Raw genomic sequence first — 20,027 nt, 5'->3', positions numbered from 1 at the left:
ATATCAGGATGGATGGCCAAAACGGGACTCTTGCACCTAATAACCACTAGGTGGTGCTAATGCGCTCCACTGAAACGCGGAGAGAGAGAGACATAGAGAGAGACAGAGAGAGAAAGAGAGAGAGAGAGAGAGAGAGGGACACAGAGAGAGCGAGAGAGGGAGAGAGAGAGAGAGAGAGAGAGAGAAAAAGAGAGAGAGAGAGAGAGAGAGAGAGAGAAGAAGAAGCAGACTTCAGCAGGAGCTCGTAGGCGCACACAGTCGCATCTGCATCCGGATCAAGCTCCACTGTCGGCGGCTACACGGATCCTGGAGTCTCGGGGTGGACCTGGAGCTCCTCGGCTGCTGGTGTTGTGAGATCGTCCCTCGCCAGAGGTACAGTATGTGCGCGTGCGGACCCGCGCCCGGCAGCCTGCGCTCGAATGCGTCAAAGTGGCACTGCCGCAGAAAAGTGCTGATTAATTTCGCACCGTTCCGCCGCGTTGTCCACTTTACACGTGAGTCCGTTCAGAGTCCAAACATCCGGACTGTGCCGCACATCTCCGGCCGCGCATGAAGTTGCCCCGCGGAATGTTTGGCTCCAGCACTCGAATGAGTCAGGGAGGGCAGCGTGCACGCGGGCTGCACGGCGGCGTGCACTCGCGGGGGTGCTGCTTGCTGCATGTGAACATGGAGGGCTGTCGACCGAGCGAGCGTCCCGTTATGTAACAACTGGCCGCCGCCGCCGCCACCACCATCGGTCTGGCTGTTCCACTTGGTCGTATATAGGAATGGAATGGCATGCCCGCTCCCATGGTTTGCACTCACGGATATCTAGTTCATAGTTTGTATGACATAACGCTGGGTGTGAGGTGAATTTGGGAACGGGGCTCTTGCTGCTGATCGTCTGCCTCTCGTGCACCTCCCAACTTCCACACGGGTTGTCCTCCGCCGTCCAGAGCAGAGATTTGCTTATTAGGTTTGGAGGTCAGTGTCATTGGATTTATCTTGAGTGAGTCATAAGAGCACATGGACGCATGGACAATTGCATGTGGTTAGAGAGCTCTTGATGTCTGATTGGTGGCCACTCCAGTGGCTTTTGTTGTCAAATGGAGCACACCCATGACAGCAGCAGATTATTGCGATAGACTCGGAGAGCAGTGGACTGGTGAGAAGAACCATTATGGTTTGAAGGCAATGAGGCCTGATTGTGATCTGCAGCTGATTTGTGTTTGTGTGCTTTTGTTTTCTTCCCAGGAGACATGAAGGCCTACAGAGGCAACTGGTGGCGTGCGGGGCTAAGACATTAACACTTTGGGAGACGGCAGAAACATGTGTACACCCGCTGGCATGAACTAGCCTTAAGCGCAAAGTGTTAAATCCAACAGACCACCCAGGTAAGTGGAAACCTGCACCTGTGCTTGCTATTTTCATGGTTTTCTTTACAGGGGTGGGGGTGCCCCCCCCCCCCAAAAGTATGTAAAGAAAACATACCAACAAAAAATGCTGTTAACTTTAATGAGGAAGAGTAATAAATGTCACAATCTACTTTTTTTTAAATGTTTTTTATTACTTGTCACACCAGTAATAAATCGACCAGTAATAAAAGACTAAAACATAACACACAAATAAACACTCCACCTTAATCATCACAAATGACAAACATATACACCGGCTAACTATTGAGTGCTAGCTAGCTAGCTTGCTCAGCACTCTGTCGTCGCTCACTTTTGCAAAACATCGCGAACAGACTCCAATAAACCATCCTGGGCACACAAGATCCAAATTAAGTCTCTTTTCACACCCAAAAAAACCACAAGATTTTGTCTGTGTCTTTTTTAGCCGAAAGCAATGGGACAAAAACAGGAAGTGGCAATCTATCAATATAAAGTCAGTGTTGCGTCTTAAAGTGGAAGCGCACCCACCCCCACCCCCCCCCCCCACCCCGCCATTCCCCCTCCATGTTCTATAAGGTATTTTGGTTAGTATTGCGTTCGTGGAATATGAGTTAAGCAATATCACAAGGCGGCCATTTTGCCACTTGCTGTCGAGTGAAAATGACATCACAGTTACTCAGGTCTCAGATAACAGCCAATCACAGCTCCGCTTCAGAAAACAGGTGAGCTGTGGTCGGTCGTTGCCTGAACCCTTAGCAATTGTGATGCCATCTTCAGTCGGCAGCAAGTGGCAAAATGGCCGCCCCTGAAATGGATCAAAACAGTTGGATTTAGCTTCATAACTCAAATGATCAGAATGTCATTTTTAGACTAGTGAGGTCACATATAACATTATTGTCAAGAAATGTTTAACGTTGACTTCCACTTGAACAAGCAAGTCATTAAATCCAAACACCCTGGACTGAAAGTACGCCAGCATCTTTTTTTCTTAGAATCAGTGCACGCTATCATCATGCTAAGTTCTTCCTGTTGTCATTCCATGCTCGTCCTTTCATTAAAAAAGCCAAATAAACATGCAGAGTTCATCTTTTGAAGCTGGCCGAAATGACGTCTAGTGAGCAGCGCTGACGGCTCATATTTCACAAGTTGTTTGAACTCTGAGGCACTTTTTCTTCCCCAAATGTCCCAGTTGAACAACACTGTACATTTATAGTCCATAGAAATAAATGATTGACCAAGAAACTACTTGCAACTCATTGGTTTTGCAAAGATTTGTGTTGATTGTCCGTCACGCTGTCTCCAGGATGTCGTGGGCGCGAGGCCTCTTTGTGGGCAGAGTGGACGAGCGCAAGACGACGTGGGGCGAGCGCAATGGCAAAAAGAAGAAGGACAAGTCCTCGCTGTGCACTTCTCGCTACATGAGTTGCCTCAGGGACCCCGAGGACCCGGAGCCCCCGAATGTGGCCGCCCAGCATTACCACACCCGAACGGGTACGAGCGGAGGAAACTTTGGCCCGCACTGCGCATGGCAAGAGGACCACTACGGGAAAAGGATGGCCGAAGGCGTCGATCTGAGTCTGAAGGCCGTCGACTTGGGCTTTGAGGGGCGGAAAGAGGAGGACTTTGGGGAGTCCGCCGAGGGCCGTTGGAAGGCCATGAGCGCCGCCGACTGCTGGATGCGTGTGGTGTGGGTTTTTCACTCCAAGAAGTTCCAGTCAGCTAAACTGGAGCGTCTGTACCAGCGCTACTTCTTCCGACTCAACCAGAGTTCTCTCACCATGCTGATGGGGGTTCTGGTTGTGGTGTGCGGGGTCATGCTGGCCTTCCACTGCATCCAGCGGACTCCGGATGTGGCCTACGTCTCCGTCCTCTGCGTGGCCATGACGCTCTTCCTGGCCGTGATGGTGGTGTGCAACCGCAACTGCTTCCACCAGGACTACATGTGGATTGTGAGCTACCTCGTAATCGGGGTGCTGGTTGTGGTGCAGGTGCACGGGCTGCTGATGGTCAACCCCCGCAGTGCCTCGGAGGGCGTCTGGTGGACCGTCTTCTTCATTTACATCATCTACACGCTGCTGCCTGTCCGAATGAGAGCCGCCGTCGTAAGCGGCGGCGCGCTGTCCGTCATCCACGCTGTGACGGCCTGGCAACGTAACCAACAGGACAAGTTCATCTCGGAGCTGGTAAGTTGCAGCTTGATTGTCTTTACGCTTCCGTCCTGGCTACAATACAATCTGTGTGTGGAGTTTGTGCGGTGTTTTCTGAGGGTACGAGGCTAACTTCCGCCAACATTCATCTAAGGGCATCTTAAGTCATTCACCCACTCAGCCATTTTCACTGAAGCAACCCGCTTCGCTCCCAATTGTTTTACTGGATTTTGTCTGATTTTGCAAGGCCCACAGAATATTGTGTTCTAGTGCTATAAAAACATGGGCCTACCAAAAGAAAGATTAGAGTCTATTCTTTCATCATTATTCACAAATCTGTTGAAAACACTGGGGGGAAAAAAGCTTTTTGCAACATAGCCCTGGTTGATCTCTTATACTCTGCTGCCACCTGCTGGCCGTTTCTCTAATAACTACCACTGCTTCAAGCATTCTCTTTAGTTCAGAGGCTGCATCAAAGCCTTCCGTATGCTCGAGCATAAAACAACAACAAAAAACGTATAAATGCGTCTTTGGGGCATAGAAGTATTTAAGATAAAACGTACTTGGACGTTTTGGGGAGCAAATGAGTTAAAGGGGAAGTTAACCCCCAATTTTATTGTTTTTTTGACAATAATATGTTCTCTGCAGCCCCACTTGTCTAAGTATGGTATTCTGATTAATATTGTGTTAGTGGAATATGAGTTAAAGGGATAGTTGACTCATTAAGCCATTTTCAGCAATAAAAAGGTCAATAATTAATTTGATGACTTCATTATTTTTCATTCACAATTAATATCTTTAAAGTCTATTTTTGTCCACTTGCTGTCGACTGAAGATGACATCACCTGTGCTGAGGAAGTAGGGAACGACCAATCATGTCACAGTTTGCCAACCAAACCCAGAAAACAGGTGAGCCATGATTGGTCAGCACAGGTGATGTCATCATTAGTCGACAACAAGTGAAAAAAAATGTTTTTAAAGGTACTAATTGTACATGGAAAATAATGAAGTTATCAAATTATTTTGGGACAAAATGTTAACTTTTTGCTGTTGAAAATGGCTCAATGAGTATTCCTTTAAGCAGCAAAATCACCTAACTCACCAAACCCCTGGGGTTCAATCAAACCCAGGTTAAAGTGGATTTCAACCTTAAACATTTCTTGATAATAATTAATGTATGTGACTTCACTACTCTGAACATGATAACATCAATGTTGCTCAGGTGTCAGGTAACAACCAATCACATCTGGGCTTCAGAAAACTGAGCAACATTGATGTCATCTTTAGTCGACAGCAAGTGGCAAAATGGCATCCCCCCCCCGCCCCCAACCCCCCACCCCCCGTGCTCTCGAGAGCTCTCCGATCGCAGATTGTTCCTTTAGGAACGCTACCAGGCTTACCACGCTTTCGTAAACAACAATGGCGGCGTCCGTACAAAAAAATAGTTCCTGCAAAATGCATGAATTAATATGGAAATTATTTTTGAAAAATGAATCTCATACAGTTTAAAATGAATCGTTGCTTCAAGCGGTAACACACAATTGAAATAAGTTACGATACGATACGATACGATATACTTTTATTTTCCCCGTGGGGAACTTTTTCCTTAGTTAATCCAAGTTAATCAAAGTTAAATTAAATTAATCCAAAATAAGTTTAATTTACTCAATTAATTAAACTTAATGGCCTCATAATTAATTAAACTTAATGTATTAACTTGGATTAACCTAATTCAATTGTGCGTTACCACTTGAAGCAATTCAATTAAGTTGGTTCAACAATCCTGTGATTTGGGTTCTTTATTGAACTTATAAACACAAAGAAAACGCAATACAAGTCTAAAATATAAATTGAAGTAAAGAAAGAAAACAAGAATAGGAAGAAAGAAAAGAGTTTATATGTTCAAAAAGGGGTAGGAGGAAGTAAAAAAAAACTTAAGTGTGTGTAGATATGTTAGTAACAACCAAATAAATCATATGGAGAAAACTTGTCATTATACTGTAGTCGGGATTCCTGGCCAGACCTCATATATATATATATATATATATATATACAGTATATATATATATATATATATATATATATATATATATATATATATATATATATATACACAAACAAGCTTTCACACTCGTATCCATATGGACAATTTGTCTGTGTCCAGTGAAGCTAACATTCTAGCATGTTTTGTGAATGTGGTGGAAAATCCCACACAAGCAGAGCGAGACCATGCGGCCCAATTTCACATGCTTGAACATTCAAAGGTTGTTAACGTTGACAGTGAGAGGTAATGTACTAAATGTTGATTGATATTGTTAATAATGAGATATAAACAATGTTTATTGCTATTTTGCAGTTTAGGATCATTAAACACATCCGGGTCAAACTGTCCCGGGAACATTTTTGCTGTTGCTGAGAAACGAACGTCACAAAAGGTTTCATGAGTTCCGCAAAGTTTGAAGTGAAGTGTATTGTGTAAAGCTACGGAATGAAGTGAATTGTTGAAATAGAAATGATGAGACTTGAAGTTGAATCAGTTAAGAAATGTAGGAGATCCATGTGTAAAACATTTCTTCATTTGGGAATTTCCCTGTGTGTGAAAATGTGGGAATTTTGGGAGATTGTGATAAATAGTTCCCAAGATGTTGTGAATGAGCTGAACATTTTGAAGCTAGAATTGTGGAAGGAAAAAGTAATTGTACGGCGGCGGCGTATTAGGGCTGTGTAGAAATATATTTTTTTAGAGGGCGGGGCCAATATTCCGAGAGAAAACAATTTCAAATTCGCCACTCTGTTTCCAGAACTATTATTTACACATTCAAACATTTTGGTATTTTTTTGTACAAGTAGCTAAGTTGAAGTTCCGTCATTCACTTGCATTTACCTAAAGTATGCTAGCTTCTGATTGGTTAGTGTTTAGTCAGCTGATCAGGAAGTGTCGTCGCTCTAGCTGCCGTGTATGACGAGTAAAGTTTAAATTAAGAATAATCCTGCCTTTTTATTTTATAAACAGTGTCCCATTAACCACAAACAAATCCTCACATTAGACTATATCTACTGTACGTGTATTTCTCATACGTTTTTTTTTCTCGCAAATTTGACTTATAGAGTGGCGAATTTGAATTTTTTTTCTCTCGGAATATTGCCACCCTCTAAAAAAAATATATTTATACATGGCCCTAATACGCCGTTGTATACCGTAAATGTGTAAAACATGTTTTGTTTTTTATTTGGGAAGTTTTGCGAATACATTTTAGTAACAACAATTACAGTATTAGAAAATAGTTCACAAAGTGTTCTGAAGTGTTTGAACTTGGAAAGGGAAATATGGACATTTTTTGTTGACTGTCTCATTCCCTTGAATGGGTTTTGGGGATAATAATGATAATAAAATCCCCCAAAATTTTTTGTTGTTGTACCCAACAACTATTACCAGGAATCATATACACTACCTGGAATCCAGTGTTGTGCAATTTGCTTTTTTTTTTCCCGAGTTGCACAGTTGCTGTGACCACAAGATAGGCCACCACCACGGCCCACCATCATCATCATCATCATCCTCATCATCCTCATCATCACCGTACAATGGAGCACAATGTTGTTACTGTACTCATGTGGAGACGCCCTACTTTCCTTCCACATCAATATAGGACAAACATTGTTCCGGCTTCTTGCTGGCTCTTGGCGTGTCAAACGTAGAGCGTTCAAAAGCTCTCGTCAGCTTCTCCAATGAGATTTTGGTTTTATGGTGTTTATTGATGTCGCACCATATACAGTTCATATCATACACAAGGAAGATCCAACATACTTTACAGAAGCAAATAAATCACGATTAAGAGTACAGTAAATGAAAAACCTAAAATAAAAGCAGAATAAATGGGAAAAAAAATGATTTATGAAAAACAGCTGTGAACACTATTAAATGCAGCGACAGCTTGAGCAGATATCAGCTGCTTCAGTATATTTGGTTCTGGGTCTGGAAACAATTAATAAGCCTGTGGGGTCTTGAAGTCCCAGAAGGTACTAAAACGTCTTGAATATATTTAGCTCTGAGACCATTGAGAGCTTTGTGGACCAACAGTAAAGTTTGAAATTCGGATTGATTGACTTATTTTTTTCCCAGACCTGTAAAAAGTCCATTCCAATAGTCCAATCTATTGAAAATGAATGCGCAAAAGCAGCTTTTCTGTGCGTATTTGTGTGCTTTGCGGAAGGTGGCTTGGGTTGAAGGAGTACTGCGGAGCCATGTTGTGATTATGGAGCATGTTTATTCTCATTGTGGAGCGACATCGTGATCATGAAGCTCAGTGCCATTCAGTCCACAATCGCCCCGTTTGAGACAAGGAGGCTATTGTAGTCGAATGAAACAGGACTGAACTGGCTGCGACGCTGAGGCCGTACGACCAATCACATGGAAAACTACAGTAGATGATTCCTTCGTCTTTTTCAAGTCGTAAAAATAGAAACAGTGGGAAGGCTTTGAATTGAGCGATTGTTGCTGCTCATTTTCAACGTACCCCATATTCCCTACTTTTTTACATTCCGATCAATTTTGAATCCTTCAATTTCCACACTTTTCAGAATAATAACCGAAATGAATAAATATTTTTACGCAACTGACATATCTACCTCTAGAAATAAATCGTACACACGTTGGCGTGCCATGAAGTTCATTTGGCTTGATCGGAGGCTCAGCCGATATTTAGCAGTTGCATTGGCTCACCGAGTGTGTTTCGCCGTGTGTATTTTGTCAGGTTTCTACTTAAGTAAGAATATGAGTAGCTTTTTGTGAGCAAAGCATTTTTATCAGGATATTGTGACTTTTGTGATGTGACTTCAGGCAAGAAGAAGAGCTAAGTGAAGGCGTTGACTGTTCTGTTAGCTCCCTGTGCTAGCTTGCCAGCGTTGGCTGGCTAGCTAACCTTATAAGCTTATCTTGTGTGATCAAATTTTAGTGTTTCATGCGTACATTACATGGTAGCTGACAGAATTTTATTGTGTGACAGACAGTTCATATGAGTTTTGAGCGAAACGGTTATTTTCTGCTAACACAGCAATCACTCATTTATGGCGTGGTCATCTATTCCCTTGGCAGATCAAATCTGCCACGTGACAATAGATGTGTGACTGAAGGTGTGTGGCTTTAACAGGCTGGGTCTGCAGCTTGCTAGCGCCATGGGAGTTAGCGAATGACAATGTAGAGTTGGCTGGCTGCTAACCGGCTAAATCGTTAGCCACTCTGCGTCTTGAGTTACTCTACATCAGTTATGGTAAACAGCGGGTCATGTGTTGCTGTTTATTTTGTTATCCTAGTTGATAGAGTAATTAAAAGTGCACCGGCGGTTCTGTCTATCTCTAAGGGTGAATGGGATTATAATTTGTTCTAATAACTCGTGGTGTTTGCTAACAATTAGCTAACAATGTTTACTTTGCCGTAGATGTGTAGTTATGTAAATGAGAAAGGCACATTGCACTTCAGCTTCTGTATCTTTTACACTCTTTACTCTTGGCTCGCATTTATTGCTCTGCGTGGTAAAATAATCATAGTAAGATCCCGCGATAGTGAATATTACACAATATAAATATGGTGTTTAAAAAAAAATGCTCTGTGTTGTAGTGAAGCCACAAAAAGTTTGCCGTGATAGACAGCCGTGCGTGAAAGTTTACATACCCTTGGGTCATGCAAACGTATCAAGACAACTGTAAATGTACAAAAGCTAAATGTCGCTTACTAACGCTTAAATGCTATGAATTAGCACCAAAATTCACACGCATATCTTATCAACTTTCCACCTCTTGAAAATATCAAAACAATTGCCACAGTATTTTGGATTTTATGGGCATTAAGCTTTTGTCTCACTATAGAATGCGCTCAAGTTTATAGGGTTTATAGGGTAGCGTTTATGTTGGTAACAGTTTCTGTCTCCATCCATTATGGAAAGCGCTTGTACTCATTCATTAAGATTGGAAACCTGAACCTTAAAACTGTGAAGCAGACATTCTACCAGGAATCAATACATTTATATATATATATATATTTATTAATGAATTGACAATCTAACAGAGCATAAACATACTTTCCTGTCATATCCTCACTTTCCCCGTACAGAAGATGACATACTTGTCTGTTGCAACGACATATGGATTGAACTTGCCTAGCCAAATGCACTGCGGGTTATTGGTTTTCTTTACTAAGCATCGCTATGAAGCAATCCAGATGATTGTGGAGCCACTGGGAATGAGACAATATTGACACAACTCGGCTGGTTGAGTGAGCTCCCAGTATGTGCGTGGAGGGCCGCACAGCAAGCAGGCTGGCGACAGGCGCACATACGCGCATTTGTCTACGCGCCCGGCCGGGTCACTTTTGTTGCTCTTCTGAAGGACGGCGAGCTAACCCCCCCCCCCCCTCCAGGCCCCGACACAGTATGTTCCACTTCAGCGTGCAATCAATGATGAGACTCTGTTCAACAAGATTGTTGCTCTTTCCCTCAAGCTTAAAATAGATGTGGGAGGAAGGATAGCAACATTGTTTGGGCTTGTTTATGACTTGGACGAACCGTATCCAACGTTTATACGCATGAGTCTCTATAAATGGCAGGGGTGGGAAGTGGTGTTAATTTGATCAGCCATTTTTAAACTTAGTCTCAGTTTGAGTCCAGTTTAAATCACGCTGGTTAGTTTTTAACATAGTTAGTCAACCTCATCCCATTTTTATTTACTCCATTTTTAGTCGACTATAAATATAAAATAAAGCTAGCATTTTAGTCTTTATTTTAGTCCAAGAAAACAAAATTTGATTTGTCTAGTTTTAGTCAACAAAAACTGTCAATGTTTTAGTTTAGTTTTAGTCAGGACAATCATTTTACCCCTGAAAAAACATTTCATAACTAAAACTTTTTCACATCAAATTTTCTCTCCTCTTTTGGACTTCATACACAAGTACAGTATATCAACATGTGGCTAAATGGCGTCATGCTAGGAGCTAGTAAATTAGCAGTCAGATTAACATTATTGTTGGAACGTTATAGCCATTGCATTCATATTACATTATAACAATCATTTACTTTTTTTTTTTAACCTTTCACCTCATCTGTCTCATGTGTTTGTGCACGTTGCACTCGCTGGCTGCAGATTTCAAAGGGCGTGTCGCTGTGTGTCACATGACAGAGTCACAGTGACAGATTTGACAAAATGATATCATTTTAGTCTCGCTTTTGTTCATGAACTAAAATGTCCATAGATTTTCGTCCAGTTTTTATGAAGTGAATTACATTTTCATCTCGTCTTCTTTATTTAGTCCCGGTTATTGTCTAGTCTAGTTTTAGTCTGGTGAAAAATGTGTGTTGACAAAATTGTTTGTGTTTAGTTTTCGTTGATGAAATTAACATTAGGGGGAAGTAATCAAGTATAAAAAATAATCTGTTACTGTACTTAAGTAGATTTGTCAAGCATAAGCTGTACTATATTTTTGGGGGGGACAAAATGCTTGCTTTTACTCCTTGCGTATGTAAAAAAAGATGTCTGTACTTTCTACTTTCTACTTTCTGTCTTGCTGTGTGCCTCTTTATCTGTCAGTCTGTCCGTCCGCTACTTTTACAAGAGCCTTTACCTCCCAAGTGTACCAAGTGTACGCTAAGTACTTGAGCCACCTCTGTCTTTTTGTCCCCTGAGAAAACAGCAGTAGAATGTCATTGTAAGCTCAATTTCACCTGCTATCCGTTTGTCTGGCTCCAGGCTACTTGCACTTTTTTTGTGCATACAGAGGGAGTCCATTCAGCCTGTCACGCTCTCTGTATCACACACGTAACCTCACACAAACTTTGTGGCCCCTAGCGTCACATGGCTAGGCTCCCTGATCTGGGAAAGTAGTCCAGTATTCTCCTTCTGGGACTTGGTCCTCCTCCCAGCCTTCTCTTGTTTTTCCCTTATTTGTGTCTTCCCTGTGGAGATGTCCAAGCTGCACGTAGAGCTGAGGAGATGTGAGAGTGATGACGGTCAGGACAAAAGTGTTTTTTTGTAAGAGACCTCCTCGATGGAGCATGATGTCCCTTTGGGGGGTTGCGGAGGTGGGGGGTGATGGATGTAATGGGGGTGACATGGATGGAGAGTATGAATAATGCGGGCATGACTCACCGGACTTCATAAGGGCTGCCAGTCTCTTCGGTGTTTTTTTTTTTTTCTTTGAAAAGTCCTTTCTCAAAAGATCCTTCTCAGACGCAGCGACCTTTTATTTCCCAGAGAGCTGACACTGAGCTCCCCGCACTCACGGCCACTTTCATGTCTCATTACTCGACTCTGAGGGAGTTCACTGGGCAGCGGCGCAGATGATGGAGATAAAAACTGCTCTGGCAGCCAAGGAAGTTCAATTTGTCGGACAGACATTCTGAGGAGAAGATGATGGAGTGTTGTCCGGTCGTAATGTTGTGACTGCTTCGGAAAAGAAATGAGCACGGTTGAAACTTGTCGTTCTTCCAGGATCTGCGGCCAATATCCACATGCGCTATCTGCAGACACTGAAACGGGGAAAGGCAAACCAGGGAATTGCTGAAGGGGGCCCCATGAGACGGTTTACATTGGCTCATATCAATGACAAAACAACGGCACTTCTGCAACAACAACATGTCAGGAATCCTCCTAGCTAGCCGTTGCTGCTGGCTAGAGGGGAGGTGGAGTATCGGACAGGGTTCCTGCAGGTTACATTTTAAAGTAAAAAAATTTCCCCCATATTTCTTACATGACATTGGTGGCTACAAGTCTGACCTGGGTCTGTGTTCCGTTCTCAATAAATTGGCTCATCTGTCCCGTTTGGACTAAAAATGTAAATTAGGGCTCCAGACTAACTTTTTTTTTTTTACTTGTCACGCAACTGCGCCCAAATCTTTTTCTTGGTTGCACTAGCACTAAAGTTAGTTGCACCAAATATATATTTATGCGATTAATGACTTGGAAAAGCCTGTACTGGGGGAATTCATCCACGTCAAAATTTAGCAGTAAGAAATGTAATGATAATGCATATATATGTGAGAGACTGGGGTCAAGTTGTATTTTACAATTTTAAAAATGTGCAGAAGGTCACAAGTTCCTTCATGTCAAAGATGAGAAAGATGCACTGAGGTGTCACAGTCATACAAATGCAATTATGCCATCTAGTGGCAGAAAAGCGACCTCAACACAAGTCAATATCAATATCACACGTTTTTACAGTACATCTTTTTAATTTTAGTTCAATTTTATGAATTATTATGAAATGACCGAATCAATGACTAAAAGATGCAGCCATATTTCTATTAGTTTAACATTTTTCCCACTTGTATGTTATGAAAACTTAAAAATGAAAAAACATTTTATTGTACATTTAGAACTGATACAAAATTTGCCATTAATCATGAGTTAACTATTGAAGTCATGCGATTAATTACAATAAAAAAAATGTAATCGCCTGACACCCCTATTTATTACAAACAAGTTGTTACACCAAAAAATGTTTTCTTTCCCTAAGTATCCTATCAAGGGTCATAGATGTACTGTTTAAGCAAGGTGTACACACACGTGTACTGATCATTTAAACCTTTTCCCCCGTCAAAGTCAACAAAGGCCAAAAGCCACACGTCTGTGACAAGCGCTTGTAACATATAAACATATGTGGTCCAAACCGGATTAGCTTGGGTTACAAGAGTCCACCTGTCGCTCTTTTGTTCACCAGACGCATTTACATGCGACCGCCACTGATGCGTTGTCCTTTGAAATAGTCTATGTATTTCCATGACATCCATAAGAGCAGCTGTAGCCGCACGCTTCGATGCCTTCGAAGGGATAATGTGATTTACAAAAGCATTTGTTTGTGCTCTAACATAACCATCCGCTTTTGAAAGATGTCACACGTGGATTGACATGCAAGCAAACATACGATATTCTTTGGCCCGCGGCCGGGTAATTTTGGAAGCCAAATCCCAAACGGGCTGGTCCATAGGAGGATCTATTGACAGACGGTTTAGGAGGAGAGCTCGGTATCAAAGGTACATCAGGGCTGGCTGTTTGTTATTGCGTGTTGTTACAGCACAGGAGGAAAAACCTGTTGGTGCACCAGATTGTTGTGGGGTCAAACAGATGCGGGACTGATGGAAACTTACTGATGATCGCTGCGCTTGGAGAGCAAGACGGCCGCCAAGGAAATGTCACAGACATGTCATGATAGGCCTCGAATCATTCTTTTAAAGCAACATGACTGCAACCACACCGGCCACAGTAACCGTTTTTGCAATGAAGGTATTTAGCATGCATATGTAGTGTTGATGTAATCTTTCCTTTTTTTGTACTCTAGATTAGGGGTTGTAGGTCAACTGGCCACACCCAGCACCATCGTTTTCCTATGGAGTAGTTGCCACTCACATTGAGAAAAGTCTAACTAAGCTCGTCTTTTTCAGAAACCTCTCATTTAGATTGCTTTTGTATTTACAAATGTGCTCATATTTTATTTGCCTGTAAACTTATGAGCACAACTGTAAAAAGCACATTACAAGCACAAAAAAAGCACATTTTATCCCCACCCTCCCCCCCCAAAAAAAATTCCGATTTTTTTTATTTTTTATTTTTTTTGTATTTCATTGTGTATGCACATGACTCCGACAGATAACATCTTCTGCTATAACAAAGACATTTGTGGTATGCTCTAATATGAGTTACTTTTCATTTGGTCATGATACAATTATTTGTTCATGAAATTTGAACTCTTCAACATTATTTATGTGTTAACTTAGTATTCACATTAGTTAGATATGATGATATTCTCAGTGATAGTTTTTAAAAGCAAAGGCAGTCCAATGTTTTTGAATGTGACTGATTTTGAGTTGACTAAAACTGCCATTTATTTTATATGGGATAGTTCAATATACATTGAAAATTTATGCTGTTGTTTTGTCTATTTCTTTGTCATGTGAGTGCATTGAAAGTACTTAAAAACACGGAAAACCCATGAGCTCCGGGGGGCTTCGCCCCCCCCTTGTCCTGCGGCCCCCAGACCCCCGGCTAAATTTTCAGATAATTTCACTTTGGTCAAATCACATCCCTGTATTAAGGTACTGTACTTCATTTATAAAGCACTTTTCCACCTTACAAGGCCCTCAAAGATGCTTCAATGTGGTCACAATGGCATGGGATCGATTCGAACCCACAACCTGCGCATTACCAGACAGACATTCTACCACTGAACCACACCGTCCCCCAGGTGAGAAGGTAGAGAGTATAAGTATGAATATGAAGGCCATAAAATCGGAGCGCTAAGTTCACACAAGATGATTTTAGAGTTCAAACCTTTATTAGCAGTAGTCACACAAACACTTCATTTTAACGACAGCTAATAAACATAAAAACCTCACTCATGGGACTTATTTTTAAGTATAAAATTAAAGGGGGTATGCAATACACTTTTTTTCCTAAACTGTCGGTTTAAGCAAACAGTAAGTAGTACATGAGTGGAATTGTGGGAAAAAAATAAGCGCTGTTGTAATAAGTCTTACGTGAGAGTAATGTATTCTTCATCCGGCTTCACGTCTTGCTTCTGTTTGGGTGGCATGTTGTCCTCTTTGATGACTACAGTACACACTTTCACACGCCATTATGAAGCGTCCACGGTCAGAGACATGAAGGGCCGAGGAAGAAGTGAAATGAGGCCACATTCAAATGTGTCAGGGTGGACGTGGTTGGTTAAGGGATGACGGACCCAAATGCAGGAGAATAAGGCAGCAAAACAGGAATCAAGTGCAAATCCATGATTGGACTGGTCGCCATGACTGGACGAGACGTGACTAGACTGGTCGCCATGACTGGACGGGATGGGAGTAGACTGGTCGCCATGACTGGGTGTGACGTGACCAGACTGGTCGCCATGACTGGGTGTGACGTGACCAGACTGGTCGCCATGACTGGACATGACGTGGCCAGACTGGTCGCCATGACTGGATATGACGTGGCTAGACTGGTCGCCATGACTGGATGGGACGGGACTAGACTGGTCGCCATGACTGGACGGGACGTGGCTAGACTGGTCGCCATGACTGGACGGGACGGGACTAGACTGGTCGCCATGACTGGACGGGACGTGGCTAGACTGGTCGCCATGACTGGGCGTGACGTGGCTAGACTGGTCGCCATGACTGGACATGACGTGGCTAGACTGGTCGCCATGACTGGACGGGACGTGGCTAGACTGGTCGCCATGACTGGACGGGACGGGACTAGACTGGTCGCCATGACTGGACGGGACGTGGCTAGACTGGTCGCCATGACTGGACGGGACGTGGCTAGACTGGTCGCCATGACTGGACGGGACGTGGCTAGACTGGTCGCCATGACTGGACGTGACGTGGCTAGACTAGTCGCCATGACTGGGCGTGACGTGGCTAGACTGGTCGCCATGACTGGACATGACGTGGCTAGACTGGTCGCCATGACTGGACGGGACGGGACTAGACTGGTCGCCATGACTGGATGGGACGTGGCTAGACTGGTCGCCATGACTGGACGTGACGTGGCTAGACTGGTCGCCATGACTGGACGTGACGTGGCTAGACTGGTCGCCATGACTGGACGGGATGGGACTAGACTGGTCGCCATGACTGGACGGGACGTGGCTAGACTGGTCGCCATGACTGGACGTGACGTGGCTAGACTGGTCCCCATGACTGGACAGGATGTGACTGGATTGGTCGCCGTGACTGGACAGGACGTGACTAGTGTAACGTGACAGGACCTGATTTGCCTTGACTTGACTTGCTGTGGAGTGGCTACGACTTGGCTGTGACAAAAAGCTTGACTGGGACAAAGGCTTAGCTTTGACGAGACGAGACACACGGACTTCCACACATAACGTCGACAATGCTACCACACCAACTGGACAAACACAACAGACTAAGGCCCCGTCCAGACGGAAGCAAAGCCGGTTTCGTTCCTCAAACTAATTTCGTACACACACAAGCATTTCAAGACTTGCGTGCGTCCAAAAGAAGACGCTGAGGACATTTAACGGCTGTAATGTATATGTCAAGTCTGGAGTGGCGCTGTAGCGCAGCCACAGGGAGTGCGTAGAAGAAGAATCAGCGAAGAAGATGAACACTTTTTTTTTGACGATGCCGGTGATTCAAGTACAACGCCGCTTCTTAAACGTGGGAATAAAGAAGCAAAATACTGAAATATTTCCACTCTGAAGCCCAGTTTCAAAAGGGATCGGTTTTAAGCTCCGAACCCGCGCCATCGTGTGGACGAACGGCTTAAACGGTAAGAAACTTGTGAGGATACCTTGAAAATGGCTCTCGTGTACAGGGGCCTAATTACACCAACACTAATGAGACACACCTGGGGAAACACAAGTGGCTGATTGATTGATTGATTGTTCACACACACTGAGAAGGGAAGACACACACAGGTGGACGTGGTTAGACATAACGAGACAAGCGAAGAAAGCAGGAACGCATGACAAAAACAACAACCACGGACAAAAACAACAAGAACACCCCTAACAAACAAGAACCCAACCCCCACAGAACTGAAACAAAACCTTAAAACATGAACACATTTGTTGGATGACACAACGTTAGCTAGCGTATGCCAGCTAAGCACAGACATGCTACATCTTCACTGTATATCTTTTTATTGAGAATTCACATCATGCTGCTTGTGGTATAAAATATGATGATTGAAAATATGAGTCAATTGAGACTAGTGGAGATTTTTTTTTATGGCCTGGCACTCATCTGCTCATTGCCCACACGCTGCTTTTAGTTAGTGCGTCAAATTGTTTTTTTGCCTCATGGATTAATGTAGCTCACCGGGCTAATAGCAAATGGTGAGAAGCCATCGATCGCAATATTGCCTCAAAAACATCCATCCCACATCTTTTACAATTATGTGTGGGATGTAACCAAGTACAAATAAAGTGGGGCCTTGAGATATTTTTTAGATATGAGCTATCTTTCAGCCGATTGTTTGCTTTAACTTATAGGCAAACATTTGACATATGAGCACTATATGGGAGTCAACTCAACAAGCAGCAGTTTGGCATAAAGTTAACAATTCTTCAAATAGAGTCTTCAAGCCGTTTTATGCCACTCCGGGTTGAAGTTTACTGCTAAATGATTACATAAAGAGAATTATATGTGTATTTAAAACGACTACATAGCTTTGCTATGCAAAATGCCATAGACAGGCTAACAAAAAGCATCAACATTGCAGCGTTACAAACCTTCAAGCAATGGATATTTGAACACAAACGGTGGAGCTGCGCATGCATGTAGACAGACAGTCACCATATTGACGGACAAATATTCTTTATCCTTTGCCAAAAACATTTCTACAGCTTCCTGAGTCACTTGTGAAATTTTGTATTATACTGCCCCCAGGTGGCCAAGGAGCAGCACGGTGTTCATATTGAATGTTTAAAACGGTTTTATTTATAACATTCTATTTAATGATGTCTTATGATTTAAATGATCATGATTTAATGATTTTTCCTATTAAAAAAAAAAAAACATGTGACTTTTGTTTGTTTTTGGAGGGGAGTCTGGGACAGATTAAGGGACATTCCATTCATTTCAATGGGTAAAGTGTTTTGGGTAACTATAGTGTGGTCCTGAAATGAATTCAACTAAGGCACAACTGTACTACAAATTCTTCTTGTGCATAAGTACAGTTATGGTCATAAATTTACATACATTAGTGGCATGTAAACTTAAAATTTTATATATCACCATTCACCACTAGTTGGTAGACATTATTATTATTATTATTATTATATTTTTTTATAGGGCTGGGCAATAAAACAAATTAATTCGATACATCGCTATTTTACAAATAGAATCTTTGAAAATGTGCTAAATTGTGAAATTGAGTTTTGTCTTTTGCACAAGAATGCTGGTGGGTGTTTTACAAGAAATGTTTACAATAGCTACCAACTACTTAATTGTGGCATTTAAGCACAAACTATGAACGTTAAATTCATGTTAAAACTAATTTAGAATCACTATACATTATTGTTGTCTGAACAATTATTTTGGAATAAATGAAACATTTAAATAAATGTTTGTTGGGTTGATTAGTATTTATTTTTTTTGCCATATTGCCCAGCCCTTTCTTCTTCTTCTTCTTTTTCTTCTTCTTAGTTGATAAAGTCCAGACTTTTTATTGATTTTAGTTTTTACAAGAGAGCAGGAGATCTGGAGAGTTTTTGTGACATGTGGACTGTTAACGGGGCACTGTGCGATGTGAATGAAGAGGTGCTGTGTTTTAGTGATGTTCTGCTGTGAAAGCATTTTATTTTTTTGTCTATTTATTGAATTGTTCTTTGCCGACCTTTGTGTTTAGGAAAATAATGTAAATAAGAGCGGCAAATAAATGTATTTTTTCAAAATCAAAATCAAATCTACTTATTCTTCTTCTTCATTTTCTTTTTCTTCTTAATTTTCTTTCTCTTCTTTTTCTTTTTCTTTCTCTTCTTTTTTTCTTCTTTTTTTTTAAAATCTATTTATTTAATTGCTCTTGCCGAGCTGTGTGTTCTGAAAAGAATGTAAATAAGTGCGGCAAATAAATGTCATTTTTCAAAATCAAAATCAAATCATTTTCTTTTTCTTCTTCTTCATTTTCTTTTTTTTCTTCTTTTTGTTTCTTTTTCTTCTTCTTCTTGTTATTGTTATTGTTAATATTATTATTTATTATTATTTATAACTCCAAACGTGGGCGGGAACAGTTCGGATCAATTATGAATTAATACTGCTTTTAAAACATGTCCAACAAGAAGGAAAATAATAGCTTGGCTAATAATAGTGGAGTGACTGCAATCTTCCATTAGCAGCTTATGGTTTACTAACAACTTGGCTTTGTGTGAAAGTAAATAGAGACTGAAGTGCGATGGCTGACAGCCAACCAGCCTGCACAAATATATTTGGAATCCATTAGTGGTGTTAAATGCCTGATCAGCGCGGCACGCGAGCTCTCGGGCTTTTACGGCCCGTCGTTTCTCCGTGAAGGTGAATAGCTGCGTGTCACAGTTCAGCGTAAACACGAGACAACGGTCACGCTTTCCCTGCCTGCTGCCCCCCCACCCCACCCCGCCCTCCCCCACCCCATTATCTGTTGCATAGTTAAACAGGAAACAGCAAGTGTAATGGCAAGAGAATGTGCAGACGAGACCATGTTGTAATTGACAAACATCTTCGCCGTTGCTGTGCAAACACGGAACAATGTCCTGATGTGCAAATCCCACATTCTCACACAAAGTTAGTCGTGGGAATTTATAAAAAAAAAAAAAAAAAGAGTAAATAATTGCCTTTGTTGCTGTACTTAAGTGCATCTTCCCGCATGTCTTTTTTACTTTAGTATTTTTCCGAGTCAAATCAAGTTAATTTGTTTAGCTCTTAATCACAAAACAGCCTCTAACGGCTTCATAAGCAAGAGTTGGCAAATCCAGGACCAGAAAGTAAAAACCCCGCCACAGTTTGGCTTTAGCCCCTCATGC

The 20,027-nt window shown here is 42.1% G+C and overlaps 1 protein-coding gene across 2 annotated transcripts in view; it reads left to right on the top strand.

Moving 5' to 3' along the window:
* The first annotated feature begins 208 nt into the window (after positions 1 to 208).
* LOC144052927 (adenylate cyclase type 6-like) overlaps positions 209 to 20,027 on the top strand; it is a 55,885-nt gene continuing 36,066 nt past the window's right edge. Inside the window, exons 1-4 of one of the 2 annotated variants that reach the window (XM_077567043.1) lie at positions 209 to 372; positions 1,234 to 1,373; positions 2,677 to 3,280; positions 3,362 to 3,556. In XM_077567043.1, the coding sequence (XP_077423169.1) occupies positions 2,678 to 3,280; positions 3,362 to 3,556 (798 nt within the window). In that variant the 5' untranslated portion in view covers positions 209 to 372; positions 1,234 to 1,373; position 2,677. Of the gene's footprint in view, positions 373 to 1,233; positions 1,374 to 2,676; positions 3,557 to 20,027 lie in introns of both variants that reach the window. The other variant, XM_077567042.1, reaches the window with a different exon arrangement.

Source organism: Vanacampus margaritifer, chromosome 1, assembly GCF_051991255.1.
Source record: "Vanacampus margaritifer isolate UIUO_Vmar chromosome 1, RoL_Vmar_1.0, whole genome shotgun sequence".
In the NCBI taxonomy this organism is placed as follows: Eukaryota; Metazoa; Chordata; class Actinopteri; order Syngnathiformes; family Syngnathidae; genus Vanacampus; species Vanacampus margaritifer.
Note: the sequence above shows the minus strand (reverse complement) of the source record. Positions and strands in the feature narration are given on the sequence as shown.